General features: G+C 30.7%; 1 protein-coding gene across 2 annotated transcripts in view; it reads left to right on the top strand.

Annotated features, from left to right (window-relative positions):
• LOC136984037 (twitchin-like) overlaps positions 1-22,666 on the top strand; it is a 185,768-nt gene that overhangs the window by 139,030 nt on the left and 24,072 nt on the right. For both annotated transcript variants that reach the window (XM_067280951.1, XM_067280952.1), the window contains 28 exons: positions 5,275-5,389; positions 5,462-5,597; positions 5,670-5,836; positions 5,936-6,217; positions 6,299-6,595; positions 6,702-7,004; positions 8,733-9,014; positions 9,235-9,534; positions 9,602-9,904; positions 9,994-10,272; positions 10,351-10,456; positions 11,391-11,596; positions 11,891-12,063; positions 12,174-12,303; positions 14,643-14,930; positions 15,020-15,127; positions 15,230-15,418; positions 15,606-15,710; positions 17,580-17,777; positions 17,875-18,062; positions 18,141-18,255; positions 19,533-19,693; positions 20,190-20,313; positions 20,400-20,699; positions 20,793-21,095; positions 21,191-21,309; positions 22,242-22,407; positions 22,517-22,659. In XM_067280951.1, the coding sequence (XP_067137052.1) occupies positions 5,275-5,389; positions 5,462-5,597; positions 5,670-5,836; positions 5,936-6,217; positions 6,299-6,595; positions 6,702-7,004; positions 8,733-9,014; positions 9,235-9,534; positions 9,602-9,904; positions 9,994-10,272; positions 10,351-10,456; positions 11,391-11,596; positions 11,891-12,063; positions 12,174-12,303; positions 14,643-14,930; positions 15,020-15,127; positions 15,230-15,418; positions 15,606-15,710; positions 17,580-17,777; positions 17,875-18,062; positions 18,141-18,255; positions 19,533-19,693; positions 20,190-20,313; positions 20,400-20,699; positions 20,793-21,095; positions 21,191-21,309; positions 22,242-22,407; positions 22,517-22,659 (5,586 nt within the window). The remainder of the gene's footprint in view (positions 1-5,274; positions 5,390-5,461; positions 5,598-5,669; positions 5,837-5,935; positions 6,218-6,298; positions 6,596-6,701; positions 7,005-8,732; positions 9,015-9,234; positions 9,535-9,601; positions 9,905-9,993; positions 10,273-10,350; positions 10,457-11,390; positions 11,597-11,890; positions 12,064-12,173; positions 12,304-14,642; positions 14,931-15,019; positions 15,128-15,229; positions 15,419-15,605; positions 15,711-17,579; positions 17,778-17,874; positions 18,063-18,140; positions 18,256-19,532; positions 19,694-20,189; positions 20,314-20,399; positions 20,700-20,792; positions 21,096-21,190; positions 21,310-22,241; positions 22,408-22,516; positions 22,660-22,666) is intronic.

The following is a 22,666-nucleotide window of genomic DNA, read 5'->3' as shown; positions in this document are numbered from 1 at the left end:
ATTAATACAATTAAAAATATAAAATATTTTTAATAGAAAATTTTTGTTTTTTGGATTAGATATGAATTGTTAAACAAAACATAGAAATCCAATATTTAAGTTTTAAATAATAACAATTTCATGGAATTTCTAAAAGCAAATTAATTTTTATTTTATTTTCATAGTGTCTTTAATTTTAAAAGTCATTAATAAACTTTCTCAATAAAATTTAAATTGGTTCTAACGTGCTGCCCAATTATTGCTGGTAATCCTTTTGATAATCGTAGCAGTCATCTTCGTAGTTCAGATGTTGCTAGTAGGCTACTAAAAACCACATCTGATCATGAACACTTTCTCTCTCCATTCTCACAGCTTTTTGCACTAACTCGAACACTTCGAAGAAGAGGGGAGAGCCAATGAAACACAGATGTAAAGCCTTTGCTTTTCCCTCTAGTATTGAAAGACATGAAAACCTCAAAGAGAAATGAACTATTCTGCTGGAACAAGTCATCCATAATAGCAGCACAATCTTGTTGTGGTTTCTGCTATAGTGTTTCTCTTCCTATACTTTTGACTTCGTTGATTAAGAATGCAGGCTTTAATCGATCAAGAGTGATCCTCACTTCAGAAAACTTTAGAGCTCTGCTCATCACTTCATATGATCTATTGTACTGTACATGGGTTTTAGTTATTTATAAACTGAATTGAACATATGAAAATATTCGACACTTTGAAAAGGTCTGGTGACAAAAATCTTTTGTTTTGTATGAGCTGAGGCAGTTGTAGATGTTAATTGTTGCATGAATTTGTAACAAATATAATAGGATCTGACAAAGGCAAGGTGGTTGATGTTAAGAACTCCCATAACAATCTCAGAAATGTCTCATACTCCTTTTTGACACAGGTGGTAGTCAATTCTTCCCTATATGTTGAACAGTAGGTAAGATATCCACAAAGCATTCTGTCAGTTGACACTTAATTGCAGTTTTCAAGTGGCAGTGTACACACACTGTCACATCACTACCCTTGGAATTATATGCTATAGTGCATAGTTTATTTATTCTGAGGAATTTTGTTAGTTTCTGAAATAGTTCTGCCTCCGGATCAGTGATGATTCACTGAGATATGCCAAAATGAGCAATGCATCCCAATACAATAGCTCATTCTACAGTCTCTGCACTGATATTACTGATCAGAATTATCTCTGGCTATCAGGTAAATGCTGATCAAAGTAAGTGTTTATTACATATTGATAACCTTGAGAACTTAACGAGATGCAAAATGTAAACCCTACACAAACAATTCTGTAAAATTGATAGGCATTTATTTTTTAGCTGTTTTAGACACATTGAATTTCATAGATTTTAAGCAATTTTAATTCCACTAGATTATTTAGTATTAAAAACTATACTTTGTTTCAAATTTGGATGCCACATCAATTTAGTGTGAGGATTCTGCTCTAACAATTTGTAGAATCAAACAATTTTGATTTTTAAACATAACATTTTGGAACAAACTGTGTGAAGAATGTTTTTTGACTTCATTTTAAAATCTATATCAAAATTCAATAAAATCAAATTGAAGAAAATCCATGGAAGAAACCCAAGCTGGGAGAAGAATAAAATTTGGAAAATTTGTTGAAAAATAATTTTGCCTCATAATTGGAGTCAGGAGCCGCAGAATGAAGGAGAACTTTGAAAAGTTAGATTAACTGAATTTTGATCTTGGTTTAATGTGTGGTGACTAAAATAAGAAGTCACAAATAGTGATCGCAAATTTACTGGATTATTACATTACCGATAATTCAGTAATTATATTTGGGATTACCAGTTTATCGGTAATTTACTAGTAAATTCGTATTAACAAATGATTTAAAATGAAACTGAATTACTGACAGAATTATTGGACAACCATTTATTTTCAAGTTTTCTATCAGTTTAGACAAACAACATTCTTGTAATAGCAATTATTATGACATAAAAGACATTGAAATAATACTTATTTAAAGTAGGCTCTTAAAAAACATAAGACATTTAGGCTCTCGTCATCTATTCTAGATCTAATTTTCGTACAAATGGCAGCTGTATTAGAAAAAGCTCTCTCGGAATCAATACTAGTTGGACATACTGTCATTAGAGCATTGAAAACCTTTTTAAGATACGTTCCTTGTATTTTTTGCTCTAAGAAATAATTCATTTCTTTCTTAACTATATCTTTCACACTTTAAACTTACTTATATTATTGTTGTCAGTGTCTGTGCTTGTTTTATGTTTAATGAATATGTCCAATTTCTCTTTCATTGTTAAATTTGACTTTTCTATTGTGCACTTTGTTCTTGTATCAACGTGAGAAGTTGGTATGGTAAGCAATAAACACCTTTCACTAGAATCTGAGTCTGAACTAATTTCAGTGACATTTGCAGGTCATGATTTGTTTTCATTTTCTGATAAGTACTTGATTATCTCTACAATCCCATTCAAAATTGTATTTTTGTTAACATTATTAGATATTTCATGTGACTTATATTTCTTCAATTTTTCTGGGTTATTTTCCTGTATTATACTCTGAAAATGGGTCTTGATTTTGGAGTATGATACAGGGAATCAAGTTATAAAAAATCTAGAAAATTCCTTATAATAACCTTAAATTACAAATGGAATGACCCACCATCACTATGGTATGGGGGAGACAAAAACGAAATCTGCTTCCTATGGGTATTTCCTGTGGGAATTTTAGGAAAATAAATATCGGGCTAATTAAGAGGTTTTTAACCGAAATACCGGTAAAAAAATTAATTACTGGTAAATTTACCAGGGTATAATTTTCCTAATTTACCAGTAAACCGGTGACCAGTAATGCAATCACTAGTCACAAATTAGCCTTAACAGTGAAACAATTTGATTTATTCTATATTCAAGAAATATTGGGTTGTTCAGAAAGTTCGTAGCGATTTTTAAGAGAATTAAAAGAAATTGTTTTAATATAACATATACTTTTATTCCATTATAAAAATATACTTTTATTCCATTATGTATGCACCATTGTTTTTAATGACATGTTGCCATCTAAGGGGCAGCTTCATGATACCCTCTTCGTAGAACTTTCCAGTTTTTCCCTCGAAAAACTGATTTATGTGGTTTTTGCAAGCTTCCAAAGTATCAAAGTTTTTATCATGAAGGGACTTTTGTAGAGAACGGAACAAATGGTAGTCCGACGGGGCAAGGTCGGGTGAGTAAGGGGGGTGGGGTAAAACATCCCAGCCTAGTTCCAATAATTTTTGGCGTGTTTGTAAAGACGTGTGAGGTCTGGCATTATCTTGGTGAAACACAATGCCTTTTCTGTTGGCCAGTTCCGGATGTTTTTCTTTAATTGCCATGTTCAGCTTATCCAATTAGGAACAATACTTATTAGAATCAATTGTTTGATTCTGTGGAAGCAGCTCGTAGTACAGGATTCCTTTCCAATCCCATCAGACAGTGAGCATGTCCTTCTTTGGATGAAGACCGGCCTTTGGAGTTTTTAATGGTGATTCATTTTTCTTACCCCATGATCGTTTTCGGCTGATGTTGTTATAAATGATCCACTTTTCATCATCTGTCACTAAACGCTTCAGAAAAGGGTCATTTTCATTTCGTCTTTCAAGAGAATCACAAATGGAGATGCGATCCAGTAAGTTTTTTTTCGTTAAGTCGTGAGGTATCCAAATGTCATAACGATTCACGTATCCGAGCTTCTTTAGATGTTGAAATACAGTACTGTTTGATGACTTCACTATGTCTGCAATCTCTCGAGTTGTGTAATGAGGGTTTTCATCCAATAATGCTTTGATCTGGTCCTCTTCAATAACAGGAGGTCTTCCTGAGCAAGGAGCATCTTCAAGGCTGAAATTACCCGTTTTAAATTTTGCAAACCACTTTCGAACAGTTGATTCTGATACAGCACTCCCACCATAAACATCACATATCTTTTTTGCTGTTTGTACAGCATTTTTGCCTTTACGAAAAAAGAAAAGAAACAAGTGTCGATAATGCACGTTATTCGCATCCATTTTTGCAATGAGACAAATTAAACGCTATTTGAATAATCTTAATGGTGTTTTTGTAACGGACGCGTCTCAAGGTCATTTATTGTAATATTCACTGATTTGTACGATTCTAATCATTTTTGCGTCAATCGGTGTCTCAACTGTCGGCTATCAAAAATCGCTACGAACTTTCCGAACAACCCAATATTAACTAAGGAATGAAGTGCTCCAAAACAAGAGTGTTGAGTTTTCCAGTTGCCCTCCAGGAATCATTGTTTTTTTTTTAGTTCTGTATAAAATATTCCAGATTGTGGATACATTTATTCTCTTATAATTAGTAGAATAAATTTTTATTTTGCTGTTTTTACTGAATTTATACAAATTAATGTGCATGAATTTGTATAAATTAATTTGTAAAAATGAGCTTAGGATTCTTTGGAATGAAAAATGAATAAATGAAGAACTTTAGGCTATTTATTTTAATATTTTCATTGTTAAATGACAATGTTTCTAACTAATCCATATATATGTAAGCTGTTTTTTTTCAACCTCTGATGGTCCATAAAACAAAGACAAGTGTAAGTAACAAAATGAATTTATTACCAAAAGTTAGGTACAAACATGGTTACTTTTTGACATAATTACTGTGAAGATTGAGGCATTTGTCTATCTGTGGATGAGCTTTGAAATCCCCTCTTTATAGAATGTTGCCACCAGTGATTGAGATGGGCCTTAACATTGTTTTGAAGATCATCATTAGTTTCAAACCTCTGCCTTCCTAGCCATGTTTTCAGTTCAGGAAAGAGGTGGAAGTTTATCAGTGCTAAATAGAGGCTGTATGCTGGGAGTTTAAGAAGTTCCAAGCTAGGTGGAAGCCTGAAAAGTGGCAGTCTTTTGTACCTTTAATGTGTGAAGACTTTCACCTTTTTCCTGAACTGAAAACTTGGCTAGCAGGGCAGAGGTTTGAGACTAATGACGATCTTCAAAACAACGTTAAGGTCCGTCTCAATCACTGGCGGCAACATTCTATGAAGAGATATATATTGAATTAGAAATATAATTTTTATATAAATGTAAGAATTATTTAAGTATTGGTTAAAAAATAATGAAATTCTTGCATTTATTTGTTTAAATCATTTAAGCATAGAAAATAACACAAATGTAAAAAGCAGTAATTCTAGCAATGTTAAATTTCTTAATTTTAAGTATACAAATCAATAGAGATTTTGATTTTAAGTTGGATATTTTAATCATTTTTTAATTATAATTAGGTTAAAGGTTTGCAACCAGGTGGTAAATACAAATTTAGAGTCAGAGCAGCAAACCGACACGGTGATTCTGAGCCTTTAGAAGCTGATAAAGCAATTGTTGCTAAAAATCCATTTGGTAAATTGAATTTATTTTTAAGAATTAGTTCCAAATATTTTATTTTAATTGCATATTTAAACTTCTAAATAGATGAACCAGGTAAACCAGATACACCCAAAATTGAAGATTATGACAAAGATTTTGTCAAACTTGCATGGAAACCACCAGCAAGTGATGGAGGATCACCAATTACAGGATATATTATTGAAAAGAAGGATAAATACAAGTGAGTATTCGTTTATAAATGAAAGTTTATTTTTATATTGTAAAATAATAACATAATAAATTTGATGTTCAGTCCTGAATGGACACCTGTACTTGAAGTTCCTGGAGATGAAACAAAAGCCAAAGTACCTGATTTAATAGAAGGAAACCAATACGAGTTCCGTGTTCGTGCAGTTAACAAAGGTGGCCCCGGAGAGCCAAGTGATGCTACTGCTCAGCATACTGCCAAACCTAAAAACAGTAAGCATTTATCTTTATAATTTGAATTCTTGAAAACATTTAATTTATTTATATATAAAGAATCGTAATAAAAAAAAGACACACAAAATTTCATTCCAGTGCCACCAAAGATAGATCGAAATGCCATGTATAATATTCGTATCAAGGCAGGTAAAAACTTTGAATTAGATGTGCCAGTGAGTGGAGAACCACCACCCACAAAAAAATGGACTTTGGGAGAACGTTTAGTTGATGATTTACCAAGATGGTCTGTCATAAGTGAAGAATATAAAACAAAGTTAACTGTGAGAAATGCAGAAAGAAATGATAGTGGAACTTTGACTCTTACAGCAAATAATGTTAATGGTACTGATTCTCATAAAATAACAATTACAATATTATGTAAGTATTGAATTAATTTGAATTAATACTGATAATTATTCTGATCATTATTATTAATTGTTATTCATTTAAATTTTTCAGGTCCTCCAACAGCACCAGAAAATATGCGTATTGCCGATATAAAGAAAGATGGTTGCACCGTGTCTTGGAAGACTCCTAAGGATGATGGAGGCTCAGAGATTTCTCATTATTTGGTTGAAAAGAAAGATATAGAATCTGGAAAATGGATACCCGTTGGAGAAACTCTTAATAACAATATTCGTGTTGACAATTTGGTACCTAATCATGAATATCAGTTCAGGGTAAAAGCTGTAAATAAAGAAGGAGAATCACCTTGGTTGACTGGAAGAGAGTCTATTGTTGCTAAAAATCCATATGGTAAATATGAAATTTAAACATTACATTACATTAATAAAATATTATTTATTTTTTAATTTTATATGTAATTAAAATAATTATAAAAACTTTTCATTTCATTCTTCAGAACAACCTGATAAACCATCTCCACCAGAAGTGACAGATTGGGATAACGATCATGTTGATTTAGAATGGAAACCACCTCGTAAGGATGGAGGTGCACCAATTACAGGTTACATCATTGAAAAGAAACCAAAAGGAAGTCCAGTCTGGGAAGAAGCTGCTAAATTTCCTGGCGATGCCACTAAAGGCCGCATTCCTGATTTGAAAGAAGGAGAAGAATATGAGTTCCGTGTTGTTGCACTGAATAAAGCTGGACCAAGTGATCCAAGTGAACCATCACAAGCTGTTATTGCTAAACCTAGATTCTGTAAGTTTACACAAAAAATTAGAAATCATAAATTGAAATTTAATAGTAAATATATATTTACTAATCATATAATAAAAAATTAATTTTGATTTAACAATAATTTTTAATTATTTTGACTAATAGTATTGTTTTTCTTAATTCTAATGCAACTCTTTATTGAACTTCTTTGGTCTTAAATATTGAGATGCACATTAGAATCAGGCACAAAGTTGACTTAATGCAGTCTCATTCATTTGTTCTTTACTCTGCTTGGCAATTCATGTTATTATGACATTGTATCAGTGTAGACATGGAACATTCCTCCACTACTTCATTTTTAATTTTAGTTTGGGATGGTTTGATGGTGTTTGAAAAGTAAGCCAAATGAATGATGTCCAGCAGACAAATCTCCTATAAAGCTGTATTTCAGCAGAAAGTTATCCATCATACTGAAGAATATGTATACAGATATTTCAGTGTGATTCTATATAGCTGGTAAATTTAATGCTTGTGCATGCCAATAAGAAATCTTGTTAAAACATTGATTATAATTTTTGTATTGGTCTGCAGATCCTTTATACTTGATAATGGAGCCATAAATGGATACATTTGAAAATATGGACATCACGAAGTGCTATAAACATAAAATAAAACACTTATTACTGTTTAAATACGTTAATTTTTTTGTGAATGTGTTTTTGATATAGGGTGCGCACACATTACATTTGCAAGTTAATTTTTTCTGGTTTTGATATCTTGAAAATTGGGTGTACATAGATTGAATGGTGCATTAGAATTGAGAAAACATGGCATTTACAGTAATAAACTTTTTATCTTATATATAAAATTCTCGTGTCACAATGTTAGTTACCTTACTCCTCCGAAACGGCTTTACCGATTTTTACCAAATTTTATATGCATATTCAGTAGGTCTGAGAATCGGCTACTATCTATTTTTCATACCCCTACACCATTTCCCCCTTTCAAAAATATATTCATATATGGATTAAGGCTTTTATGTCCAACAGATGGCGCTAACTTCTGACGACCTAAGTTTGCTTTACTGTGAGGCATTCTGCTTTTCTGTGAGAATGGACTGAAGCAGATCGTTTTCTATCTATCTATATAAATAAAATATAACGTTCGTTTGTTCCTACCGATTCCTTTGAAATTTTGACACAACGTTGCATTCGAATACGCACGTGTTTTTATATAATATACATGTCGAAATTCCCCCCAGTGGGGGGAGATGGACGGGATTAATGCTTACCGTGAAGAACTCGGCTTCTATTATACTATTTTACATGCGATTTTTTGCGTTTTTAATTGCGTTTTAATAGGTTACGTCAACAGAATATACACTAAAAAGGGATTTTTCGATATTCCCCAGCGGGAAAAGTGACGGGATTAAGGCTTACTGTGAAGAACTCGGCTTTTATTATACTATTTTAGATGCGTTTTTGATTGCGTTTTAATGGGGTACGTCAAGAGAATGTACACTAAGAAGGGATTTTTTGAAATTCCCCCCACGGGGGAAGTGTTATACATTTATAATAGATACATTTTGAGCCACAACAACGTGTGGCCGGGTCAGCTAGTTTTTATATAAGCCAATGATTATTCAATGCAAAAATCTTCAGATATCAATTGTTACTTTAATTTTTTTACAAATCAGTTATTAAGAAACATACAAAAATTAAAATTTATTTTTATAAATGCATTTAATAATTCAATAAAATTATTTTTTAGTGGCACCATCATTAGATAAAACAGCTTTGCGTGATCTAAAAGTAAGAGCAGGAAGAACCATAAATTATACAATTCCAGTTAAAGGAGAGCCACCTCCGAGTGTCACATGGAATATTAATGATAAATCAGTAGTTAATATGAAAAGAGTTGAAGTTGGAGGTACCGCCACTCAAACGATTTTGGAAATTAAATCAGCAGAACGAACAGATTCTGGAAGATATACACTTATTTTAGAAAATACTTCTGGCAAAACTTCGGCATCTGCAACTGTAACTGTTGTAGGTAAGATTAGTTGCAACATATAAAAATGAAAACTGCTTAGCAAAAATTTAAAACTTTTTAAATTGTACTTATAAATTTTATATAGAAAATTATGTTTATTTTTAATTTGTTATAATTTAAATAGAAAATTAATAATTATTATACTCTAACTTGTGATTAAATAAATGCTTAAAAAGTTTTCTGCTTAGTTCTAAAACTTTTCATTTATTTTTGTTAATAGATCGCCCTTCACCACCAGAAGGTCCACTTGATATATCTGACATAACTAGAGAATCAGCTCATTTGAGCTGGAAAGCTCCTAAAGATGACGGTGGAAGTCCAATTAAACATTACGTTGTTGAAAAAATGGACACAAGTCGTGGAACATGGGTCGAAGTGGGAACAACTTCATTATTAAATTTCAAGGTTCCTAAACTAATTCACAAAAAAGTTTATCAATTCAGAGTATCTGCTGTTAATGAAATAGGTGATTCTGACCCTCTTGAAGCTAAACGACCTATTGTTGCTAAAAATCCATATGGTAAGAGAATTATTTTCTATTTAATTTTTAGTAAAATAATAATAATAATAATAATGTTTTCAAACAGAAAAGCCAGATTCACCAGGAAAACCTGCAGTTAAAGATTGGGATAAGGATCATGTTGATTTAGAATGGACTGCACCAAAAGATGATGGAGGTAGTCCACTAACTGGTTATATTGTTCAAAAGAAAGAGAGAGGATCTCCTGTATGGACTAAAGCTCTTGATGTGCCAGCTTCTAAAACTAAATGTACTGTACCAGATCTTAAAGAAGGAAATGATTACGAATTCCGTATTGTAGCAGTTAATAAAGGTGGTGAAAGTGAACCTAGTGATCCATCAGATCTTGTTACAGCCAAACCAAGATTCTGTAAGTATTATTTAAAAATCATAATATATATGAAATATATATTTATATATGTTATGTACAGTACATACATTGCATATTTTTTTAACTAGTGGCACCTAAGATTATATCACCAATGGAAGAAATCAAAATAAGAATTGGACAGACAATGAATTCAGATATTAAATTCATTGGGGAACCAGCACCTGAAGTTGTTTGGAAACAAACAGAAAAGATATTGAAATCAAATGAAAGATGCACTCTATCAAATTTTGATGATCACACAATAATAAATATTGTTGATTCCTGCAAATTAGATAGTGGTCCCTACACCCTAACACTGACTAATGATAGTGGTACAGACAGTGGTACCTTAACAATTGTTATACTTGGTAAGTGTAGATATTTCTGAAATTATTTACAGTTTATAAACTATAAATCAACTTTTAATTAACATTTTCTCCAATTAGATAAACCAAGTCCTCCTGAAGGTCCTCTGAAGGTTGATGATATTGATAAAGATCATGTTGTGTTATCATGGAAACCACCAAAAGATGATGGTGGAAGTGGTTTAACGTAAGCTTGCTTCTATTTAGTTCTTATACTTTTCAATCTTTACCAATAATTTTATCAATTTTAAAAATCTCTGTTATAAGCTGTTATATTTACTAGTAGTGCAAAAAGTTCCAAAAAATATATTTATTTTTGGAATTGATTATGTATTAGAAGATTTAAATAATATGTCCTTCATATGAAACTGTAGTATGGTCCTTTAGCAACAACACACTTATGCCAGTGTGTTTGTACAGTACATACATCTCAAAGCACCACTGGAAGCAATCTTCCTCTGCATGACACAGGGTAACCATCATGGCCTGAATGTTCAATTGATTGTGTAAGATTTCATGACAACTGCTGTGAAATTCCAATTTTGGAAGCAATTTTGTGAATAGTTGTGTGCTTGTGATGTGCTACAATGATCTGTATGCATTCAATGTTCTCATCAGTCATCAATATCTTGAAGTGACACTTTCCTCACTCTTCATAGAAATACTTATGCCACTTGTACACACTAGTTTTTTCATTGTCTATGCATGGTACAACTCATTTAATGAGTTGAATGTTTTAATATCTTGTTCAGTAAAACATAGGGTTTGATGTTAGTGCACAATTTCTGAAGCAACATTCTGCTGTTAAGCTCTATTCACAATGAACAGAATCCCCCCACAAATTATTTTGCCAATTGTCAATGGGTGCAGGCACAATAATACTTTTCAAAGAGTACTGCTGCATGCTGCCATTTCATTTTTACTTATTCAGTTGGTGTGCTTCATCGTCTTGAACATTTCCAGGAACTTTATGATGCTGCTAGTATAATTTATATTAATTAAAATTGAATGTGATAAATTTTAAAATGAATGCATCGTTCATAGAATTTTGTCTATCTAATGCATCAATTTCAATTCTCTGAATTTTTAATAAAATAATAAAATCCAAAATTTAATTTCAGAGGATATGTTGTCGAAAAAAGAGATAAGACCAGAGGTGGAAATTGGGTGCCTGCTGTTTCCTTTGTACCACCTAATACTAATAGTTGCACTGTTCCAAAGCTTATGGAAGGTACAGAATATGAGTTTAGGGTAATGGCTGAAAATGCTCAAGGAGTTTCTGAACCATTATCTACAACAAAACCAATAACAGCTAGAAGTCCTTATGGTAATATATCAATTAATTTGATTATATTCATCATTGTATTAAAAATATTAAGTAGTTATTTTTATAATATAAAAATGTCTTTTATTGCATACTTTTGGTTATTAATAATTAATAAGTAAGTATTCAAATATTTATTATTTTTAATTATATTATTAATTTTTTAAATTAAAATATGCATGCTTTTCTAAAAGAAATTTTAAAAATTTATTCCTAAATTATAGTCAAATTATAGCCATAAAAAATAATAATACTTAAAATTTTTAATTACGCTTAGTTATTTCTGATTATTTTTAGCTGTTCCAAGTAAACCTGGTCAACCAGAAGCTGTTGATCACGATCGTGATTTTATTAAAATCAAGTGGGATCCTCCGAGATCAAACGGTGGATCACCAATTTCTGGATATGACATTGAAAGGAGGGATTTGAAATCTAATCGATGGGTTAAATTGAATAAACAACCTGTTTTGGTAAGTTTTAGTATGATTACAATAACATTACAATTATTTATAACTAAGCTTGAAAAAAAATACATGTACTTTTCTTACTTAACATAAATAATGTATCTGCTTTATTGCAGCCTGTACAGTATACTGATAATACTGTAACAGATGGTCATCAATATGAATATAGAGTAACTGCAAGGAATGCAGCAGGATCAAGTGATCCAAGTCAACCTTCCAAACCAATTGCTGCAAAACCAATGAAAGGTATAGAATAATTATTATTTTTCACATTTTTTCCTTAAATATAGGAATGTTAGGATTTTAATTCATTCTTTAGTAAGAAAACCTAGAAAATCATACTACTGAACTATATCATTGGCATGATTTTGAGTTCTCTTAGTGAATCTTTGTAAAACTATATGGAAAATTGGGCTTACTTTTGACATCTAGATGTTATTGCTGTGTAATATTTTATAGTATGTTAACGTTATATATGCTAATCTTAATGACTTGATGATAAGCAAATTCATCATTGACAGTCAAGACTAAATAGACCATTAATCATCATCATTTATTTCATCTTTATTTTGTGAATCACAGAATCCTACATTATAAAATTTTTGACAAAAATAATAATATTTAAACAATTTAACATTATTAAAAAATATATGTATTTTTGCAGATTAAATTTGTAATATTGTGCAATGTAAAAATTACATAACAAATCAATAAATCACACAATTATTTTGTATTCTTAGGTTATATATATATATATATATATACACCAGGTAATCATAATTAAAGTACCACTGTTTGACAGCTAGAGAGATATTCAGAAATCCAAATGCATGCAACCAAATCTGGCATGGTGTTATTTTAGGAAATGCAGGAGATATTTCCATAAAAATTTGTACTAAAATTTACAATTACATGCTTTTGTGCTCAAGCAACAAAAAAAAAAAAGCAGTTTTATGCATAAGTAAACATGTTGCAGCCAAGTTCTGGGTAGAAAAGGGGCCACAAGTGTTAAATATCATTCTTATTGTCTATAATAGCCATAAATCTATTGGAATGCACATTTCTTGTGACGTTGTTTTATAAAGACAAAGGTAATGCTGTGGTTGCACTCTAGGAATTTTGCCATCATAAGAATTTATGCCAAGAACCATTGACTCCACAAGCTCTCAGAAGAGTGATCACTTAATTCAAAGAAACTTAACATTATGGAATGCAATCTAATCAAGTGTATAAACATATAACTTTACAAGTCATTGAAGCTGTTATCACAGCCAATGAATAATGTTGCAGGTTCCAATAGTGCATGTGTAGTGTCTTAGCAGTTGGGTGTATCTTATGGCACTGTGAAAAGAACTGGAAAAGTTAGTGTATTGTTTCCATATAAGATCAGTCACAAGCAGAAGTTGCTTACAGTCAACACAGAAACCTGACTAACCTTTACATTAACTTTCCTTGTCAGAATAGAGGTGGATGTTTCATGACCATGGAAGATCTTCCTTGCGACCTTTGAAATTCCATGGTTGTGATCTTAATGATGAGGTTTCCATAATAGTTAGCAGTTAAAATGTATCTTATGCTTTTCAGAAGATACCAATGCACTTACCTAAAGTTATAGTTTTGTGGATTTACAGCTACATTTATTCTTGAATCATTCTTCTGTAAAGAAGGTAGTTTCAAGGGGCCTGTGATATGCTCTGTGAAAGCCACAGATACCAAACAGTTGCTTCTCATTTTTGTTGTGCCCAGCTGCAACAATACTTTGAGTCAATCACCTTCATGCAAGATGAAGAATTTTCATATATTAAACACTGTACACAGCAGTTTCTGCAACAAATTTCACCAATAACAGAGTGATTAGCCATTCATTTCATTCTCTAGATCTTAACTCATGATTTTTGATGGTGGGACACTTATAACAGGTCATCAATAAACCAAACCTTTAATTTAGCATTTTTGAAAGACAGTATTCCACTGCAGTTGAGAAGATCACAGAAGATTGGTTATGGTCAGCTATCACCTTTAGGTTTTACACCTTCAAAATGGAGATCACATTGAACAGTATCTCCCTTGCATTGCAAAATGTCTCTGCGTAGAATGAATGTTTTGTACAAATAAAATATTTGTTGCTTGCAGTGTTTTTAGTGCTACAGTGATAAGTTTTGGTAACAATTTTTCTTTTACAGAAATGTTTTCTGCATATCCTGAAATGTTACCATGCCAAATTGTTTTTTTTTTGTATTGCTAAATATCTCTTTAGAGAGGACTGAATAAGGGATATTTTAATTATGATTAAATATTAGTTTGATGCTTAAAGTGTACATAAATAATAATATACATTAAATTGTTTATAAGTTATTTTTAATTTTATATACTGTATATGTATATAATTTGCATACTTAAATGTGTAATATATTCATTATAAAACAATAAAACAGTGACCAATATATTTAATGGAAAATTATTTCAAAAAGGAGAATGAACAATAATCAATCATGTTTAATGTCATGACAAAATTACAACCATCAAAAAATTTAATATATTAATATTTAAACACACTAAAAAATATATTTAATTTTTCCTCGCAGAAAAGCCCAAATTGCACTTGGATGGTTTATATGGCAAAACAATAAGAGTAAAAGCAGGAGATCCTCTTAGTATCAACATTCCATTAACTGGTGCTCCTCAACCAACAGTTTCATGGACTATTAATGATAAACCTATTCCACCTACAAATAGAGTTCAGACTGAATTTGCTGATGAAATGATTGCATTGAGCATTCCAGTAACACAAAGAAGTGATAGTGGAAAATATACAATAACAGCAAACAATTCTTATGGTCAAGATTCTGCTGATATTACAGTATTAGTTTATGGTAAGTTTAATCTAATAAATTATGGATTTTTATATTTTTACACATAATGAATCTCTTTACTAAAATAATGAAGCTTATTTTAAATACAGATAAACCAGGAATGCCAAAAGGACCTATTGAATATCCTGAGACAACAGCAAACACTGTTACTCTGAAATGGCAAAAGCCTGAAGATGATGGTGGTGCTGATATAAATGGTAGCTTCATTGTCATCCATTTTAATATGCTGTAGATTTTAATTCGGTAGAAAATTTACATAAGTGTTTATAAATTTCTATAATATATAAAACTACTACTAGGTTATCAAATTGAAAAATGTGAAATTGGAACCGACAGATGGCTTCCTGCTGGTTTTACAACAATGACAACACACACAGTTAAGAGCTTAGAAGAAGGAAAACAATATAAATTCCGAGTAAGAGCAGAAAATCCATATGGAATTGGTGAGCCTCTTGAAGGAAAACCTGTTGTGGCGAAGAATCCATTTGGTATGTTCTCAAGAAAGTTTTTAATGTAATAATAAAATTAACACTGTATCAAAAATGCCATAAGACAATATAATAATTAATCAGATTAAAATGATTATTAGCATTGCTTCAATTTAAATTTATATTAGTTCTTAAATAAATAAATCAAAATGAATTTTTATGCATAACTAATGAAATTATTTTGTAGATACTCCCGATTCTCCCGGCCAACCAAAAGTGAAAGATTTTGGTCCTAATTTTGCAAACATATCCTGGAGTCCTCCAACTAATGATGGTGGAAAACCAGTTACAGGTAACTGACAAATTTTCTTTCATTATGTAGATTTATTTTCCGATTTTAAAAAAATTACTATTTGTAATATGTTACAAGGATCAGTCTGAAAATATTGATAAATTTTATGAGTTTCCTATTCACAGGATTTATTAATGAGAAAAGCACACACATTATCAATAGATCACATATTCTACTTCTTCACAGTTTCCAGTAATATTTAGACATTGTATTGCTTCAATAGGTTGGAAAAGTTGCTCACATAAAAAGCTCTGTCTTACTGACTAAGGTGCAAATGGCATGTTCATCACAATTGCTGGTGTAACGGTGTCCAGTCAGCACCTTCTTCAAAGTTGGTAATAAGTGAAAATTGCAGGGTGCAAAATCAGAACTAGGGAGTATTCAGGCATTCTCAGTGAAACCTTTCTGGAAGAGTTGCTGTTGTCACCACCATATAGGATCTTGCATTATCATCCAGAAGCAGAATGCCTGAAGTAAGCAGACCTGGCCTCTTGTTGAATGGTGGCTTTTAACCTTCTCAGTGTTTGGCAATCCTTGTGGTATTCACTGTTCCACCATAAATAAAGTCCAACAGTGCAGTCCACATGATCTTGCTGGCATTGAATTGATCTTAAATTTTTATTTTTAAGTGGGAACTGGAGTGTAATGGTGAATCCATGTCTCACCCCACCACAATGTGAGACAGAAAGATATCACTTTGCTGCTCATAATGCAGGAAATGTTTCAGACTGATGCTCATTCTTTGGGATATATGATTGAGATCAGTTGTCATGGCACCCACCATGCTTTGATGTAGTCCAGGATTTTATGAATGATTGGTTGTCTGAGATATGATGGGCTTGGACATGTCCAGGCTCCAAAGTGACCTATCAGTTGGTGCAAATAATGGCTTCCATGTGTTAGATGTTCACCTCATTAGTCAATATGAATGACTTTCCAGGCCACTGCTTGTCTGTCATGTTTTATCCCTTTGCTCAATAAGAGTTCATACCAAGGCTTATTCACACAAACAATATTTAAAATCTCTTTGACCACATTGTAACCTTCTCTTAAAAGTACAAAAATCAATGGTATAATCCATTTCATATTTAACTGATCATACCATTGATTTGCTTACTTAGTTGCTTGCCACCTAGATGTATTATTCCTAGTGAAAGACAAGTTGGGTTACTTACGGCTAGTTTGGGCTATTGAAAAATTAAATCATAAATATTCTTTATCTTTTATTTTTTAACTAGTTTTTAAGCTTTGTGAATTTACATTTAGGAGTATATTGGGCAAATGAAATTTGTATATGTGTTTATCATCATTTATTTAAAAATTTGAACATAACCACAATTACACATTGTTGTAGGCAAGTGAATGTGTTCTCTTCTTATCTTATGCACCTTTAATACAAATGTTTTTCAAAGATTAACAACAGAATGTTTATAATGAAAATAATTAATTTATGTTTTAGTAAATGTTTCTTTTTATTTAATACATTATTATATCTATTTATTAGACTACATTAGCGTTTTCCCCCCAGCTCTTCGGAAAAACATTGCATAATTGAGCCCCGTTAAGCAGAACCTACTGTATTTTATAAACAACATAAATATATGATTTAATTTATAAATTGTATATTCAAAAACCAAAAGTTAAACTTAAACAAAAAGTCAATCTGAATGGATTTGTATCCTACCTGAATCAAAAACATTTCTATCTGGATTTTTATTTTGTCTGTATAATAACTTTGAGTAATCATTTCAAAATCCACAAAAGTAAATTAAATATATTAATTATCCCGAAAGTATTAACCAAATGAATAATATTTATTTATTTTTTATAAACTAATACATGAACGTTAATTGTTTAATTTATTTTTAGGTTATATTATTGAAAAACGTGAGAGAGGTTCACCAGAATGGACAAAAGTTAATAATTATCCAACACCAAATACGGAATTTACAGTACCTAATTTAAGTGAAGGAAGTACTTACGAGTTTAGAGTTTTAGCAGTTAATGAAGGCGGCCCTGGTAAACCAAGCAGACCGTCTCATCCAATTACAGCTAAGGATCGTAAATGTAAGCAAACAGTCACATAAAAAATCTTGTTTATTATTATATATAAAATATTTAAAGAATCATTTATTAAGACAATTCTTATTTTTAATTCTCACAGATGCTCCAGATGCTCCTGATATGCCAAAAGTAGACAAAGTTACAAAGAATTCTGCATCTCTATCGTGGAATAAGCCAATTAATGATGGTGGTAGCAAATTACGTGGTTATTTAGTTGAAAAAAGAGCAAAGGGTGACAAAGAATGGGATCTAGTCAATAATATGCCTCATCCTGATACTAATTTTACTGTAAGAATCTGTTCTTTTCTGTTCAAATATTGATTATTGGCTTAAGAAATTTTACAATATTTTTATAAAATAATTTAGGTTCCTAATTTAACCGAGAATAAAGAATATGAATTCCGTGTCTTTGCTGTTAATGATGTCGGGGAAAGTCAACCAAGTAAACCATGTGCTATGGTTCTTATTGAAGATCAGCCAGGTAATATTAAAATTTAAATTAGTATTTGATTGTATGTATTTATTGAAAATAATTTTATGTAAATGAATTGTTTAGAATTTCTTTATCCTGGAATATATGCTGAATTTGCTTTTTATTTTGTCCTACAGTAAAGAATTCTAGACTTAAATAGCAATAAAATATTAAAACAATAATTTATGAATCTATATATTTATTTATTAAAGAATATTTTATTCAATAACCTATTTATATCAATATTAAATTTGAAAGTATTTGTAAAAAAATTCTATTTTCATAAAATTTATTTTATGAACGACATTAAAACAAGTTAATGAAAAGAATTATTTTTAACATTGCTGATGATGTTTTTTATTACCATTAACTAGTTTCTGTCAACATGCATATACATCTATAGTTTTGTTTTTTACACTTAAAACAAATTACATAATATTGAAATAGAAAATTTAAAATCTTAATAATTCAAACTACACATTAAATAAGGCTAAAAACTTTTCTAACTGTATTCTTTATTTGCTGTTACAATAAAGTCCATCAAGGCTGCAATAACTGCTTCCCAATTTCACAAGGAACATCTGATAAAAAAACAAAGATACAAAATAGCAAAGTAAATATATATATGATAATTTTATATGCTGTATATTTTAATCAAAATGACTGAAATATTCATTATCAAATACAGTCAAACCTGTTTTTATGCGGGGATAGGGACCGCATTAAAAAAAACGCATTAAAAAAAAATCTCACGAAACTTCACGAATGGCTGTAAATAATAGTTTTCGCAACACAATTAAAAAATATTTTTTTATGCGGTCAACAGGGACCGCATAAAAAAAGTCTCTCATAGAAAATAACTCAAAACCGTACGAAATAGAATTTATTGACAACAGATGTCAGCACTTGACTGCATCGTCTGGTCTATCGTCTGTTTTACATATTTTTGTCCAGGTGGTGTTTTGCTGACTTAAAAAGTAAATTATTTCATTTTTTGCATATTCATGCAATAATATTACTATAATAAGTGCATTTATGCTATAATAAGTTTATTTAGCTATAATAAGTCAACGTAAGACATGACGAATCGCACGAGACTAGTCGCCAACTATACCGCACAAATTAAAAATTCGCATTAAAAAAATCGCACAAATAAAAATCGCACATAAAAAGAGCGCATAAAAACAGGTTTGACTGTATCTGTTTTTTGAAATTTTTTATTAATTTATATGTTTTCGAGGAATTGTGGCAAGTGATTAAAAATTAATTATGATTTTTTTGAACAGACAAACCTAGAATTGATGTAGGAGCTGTTAAAGATATAATTGTAAAAGCAGGTCAAGATTTTAATTATAGTGTGCCATTCACTGCCTTCCCAAAACCAAATGCCATTTGGTCGAAAGGCGATAGAGATTTGGATGACAAAGACACAAGATATTTCAGAAAGGTATTAGAACAAAATGGAAAATATTTAATTATGTCAATTGTTATTAACAATTTTCTTATAGTTTATAATGTAATATAATTTTCAAAATTATTGTATGAAAATATATTTGAAGATATTTTATGTTTGAATCTAAAAAAAAGGAATCATTTTAAAATAAGTCACTAAATAATAATATATTTAACTCAATTTTATATGAATTTACTCATATATAAGTGAGATATTTTGATAAATTAGTTAAAGTAATAAAATCAAAATTAGAGATACAAACATACAATATATTCATTTATATTTTCTTCAGTAAGATAAGAATTAAAAAAATGATCAATTCTGTGTTTTGCTCCTGAAAATTTATAGGTTCTTATAAATAATAGATACTTTTAAAACTAATTTAACTGTTTCGGACAATTTAATATTTAAAATTAATTAAATAAAGTCAAAATAATATTTTTATTTTCTACAAGTAATTTTAATATATTAATTGATTAATTTTTTATAGCTTGCAGATAATGAAGCTGTTCTTGCTGTTACTGATTCAAAACGTTCTGATTCAGCTCAATACAAACTTTTCTTAAAGAACAAATCTGGTTTTGATACTTGTTATTGTAAAGTAACTGTATTAGGTAAGTTTTTCAATATTTAAAAACTATAATTTTACAAAAGCTGGCATAAACTAATAAGTTTGCATTTTAATATCTACTCACTATAGATCGTCCTGGTCCACCAGAGAATTTAAGAGCTGAAGATGTTGATGGTGACTCCTTGACACTAAGATGGTTACCACCTAAAGATAACGGAGGTGCCGAGGTGACCAATTATGTTGTGGAAAGACGAGAGAAAGGAGCTAGTTCTTGGACTCGTATCAGCAGTTTTATCACTTCAACTACTTTAAGAATTCGTAATTTAACAGTTGGACGTTATTACGAATTCCGTGTCATGGCAGAAAATAAATATGGCACAAGTGATCCTGCACTGCTGAGTGAACCAATCTTAGCTAAATTGCCATTTGGTAATTTTTAAAATGCATTTATTTACTATTAGCATTTTAAACAATTTCAAAATTAATTAATTTAGTGAAATATATAATTTTATTAAATTTTAGATCCACCTGGTGCACCTGGAGTTCCACATCCTGTTGAAACATCAGAAGATTCTATAACACTATCTTGGACTAAACCTCGTAACGATGGAGGAAGTCCAATTACAGGTTATGTTGTTGAAAAGAGAAAGAAAGGAGATAATAAGTGGTCAAGAGCTTCACTTGGAACGATTCCTGACCTTACACATAAAGTGGGTGGTCTAGCTGAAAATAACGAATATGAGTTCCGTGTCTGTGCAGTAAATGCTGCTGGTCAAGGACCATGGAGTTCAGCATCAGATGGAATCTTTGCTAAATCTCCTCCAAGTATGTACATATTTTAATTACATTTTATTTTTTAAATCTATTTAAAACAAATTTAGCAGACTATAAAAATGTATATATTATAAATATTCAATTAGGTTCACCTAAAATTGATACAAGTTTTGCAATGAGGGATATTACAGTTGTTGCTGGTGAAGAATTTTCACTCAGAGTGCCTTACACAGGAAATCCTACTCCACATGCTACCTGGACAATTGTAAGATATTAAATAAATTTTGATTAAAAATTATTAAAATATTTTCAAATAAATTCCAACAGAATAGCAGAAATTATTAAATTGAATTAAAGAATTATTGAATCACATTTAAAGAAGAGTAAGAAATTTAATACACCTTTTTAAAATTGTAATAAAAAAAACTGATTTTTGAAAACTTTAAACATAAATTATACAGGAATTTGCACTGTATAATAAATTCAGCTTGAAAGTATTTATAATTCAACAAGTTAATTTTTTAAACAAATAGTGATTTAAAATGCAGTCGACTCCGCATAAGTCGACACCCGGATAACTCATCACTCGTCTGTTACATAGTCAGTATTTTGTGGTCTCGGCCGACTTACATAGGCATTAATGTTATTAACCTTAAAAAACTCGGTTTACTCGACATCGTTTAACTCGTCACCACTAGATAAATCAACATTACTTTTTCTGTTTCACACTTTTTAAAATTCTGATAAGTCGACTCCCCCCGAAAAATGAGTTTACACCACACAGCTTATTGTATGGTGTGAACTCATTTTTTCAGGAGGGGAGTCAACTTATCAGACGTCAAAAAAGTGTGAAACAGAAAAAGTATGTTGATTTTTTATCCAGTGGTGACGAGTTAAACGATGTTGAGTAAACCGAGTTTTTTAACATTAATAACATTATTGCCTATGTAAGTCGACCGGGACCACAGAAAACTGACTAATTAACCTAAGGTGTCGAGTTATCCGGGTGTCGACTTATGTGGAGTCGACTGTAATTATATGTTTAAAATTAAAATTATTTATCATAAAAATAATTAAGAAATAAATTATATAGCAATACAATTTTTGAACTTTTCTACAGTATGTGCAGAAAAGTTTTAAATTGTATTATCAAATTAATTTATAAAACCTTTATTAAAGATTATTAATACTTAACAGAATGGCAAAGATGTTACTCCAGATAACAGAGTTTCTACTGAAGTAAATGCTGAATTTACAGTTCTTTTAAATAAAAAGGCAAAGAGAGAAGACACTGGAAAATATACATTAAAATTAACAAATCCACAAGGTTCTGATTTTGCAAGTTGTAGAGTAACTGTTGTAGGTAAGATTTAAAATTAGTAATTTATTATTTTCTTGATGTCACAAATGGAATTCTTATTTCAAAAATTCATCGATGTATATTTAAATACACAATTTTTAAAATTAAATAGATAAACCAGGACCACCCCAGGGACCATTAGAAGTTTCAGATATCACACCTGAAACTTGCTCCTTATCATGGCGACCTCCTGCAGATGATGGTGGAAGTCCAATTACAAACTATGTTGTTGAAAAACAAGATCCAACAACAGGGGTTAGTT

Source organism: Centruroides vittatus, unplaced genomic scaffold (assembly GCF_030686945.1).
Source record: "Centruroides vittatus isolate TY-2023 unplaced genomic scaffold, ASM3068694v2 contig_900, whole genome shotgun sequence".
Lineage (NCBI taxonomy): Eukaryota > Metazoa > Arthropoda > Arachnida > Scorpiones > Buthidae > Centruroides > Centruroides vittatus.
Note: the sequence above shows the minus strand (reverse complement) of the source record. Positions and strands in the feature narration are given on the sequence as shown.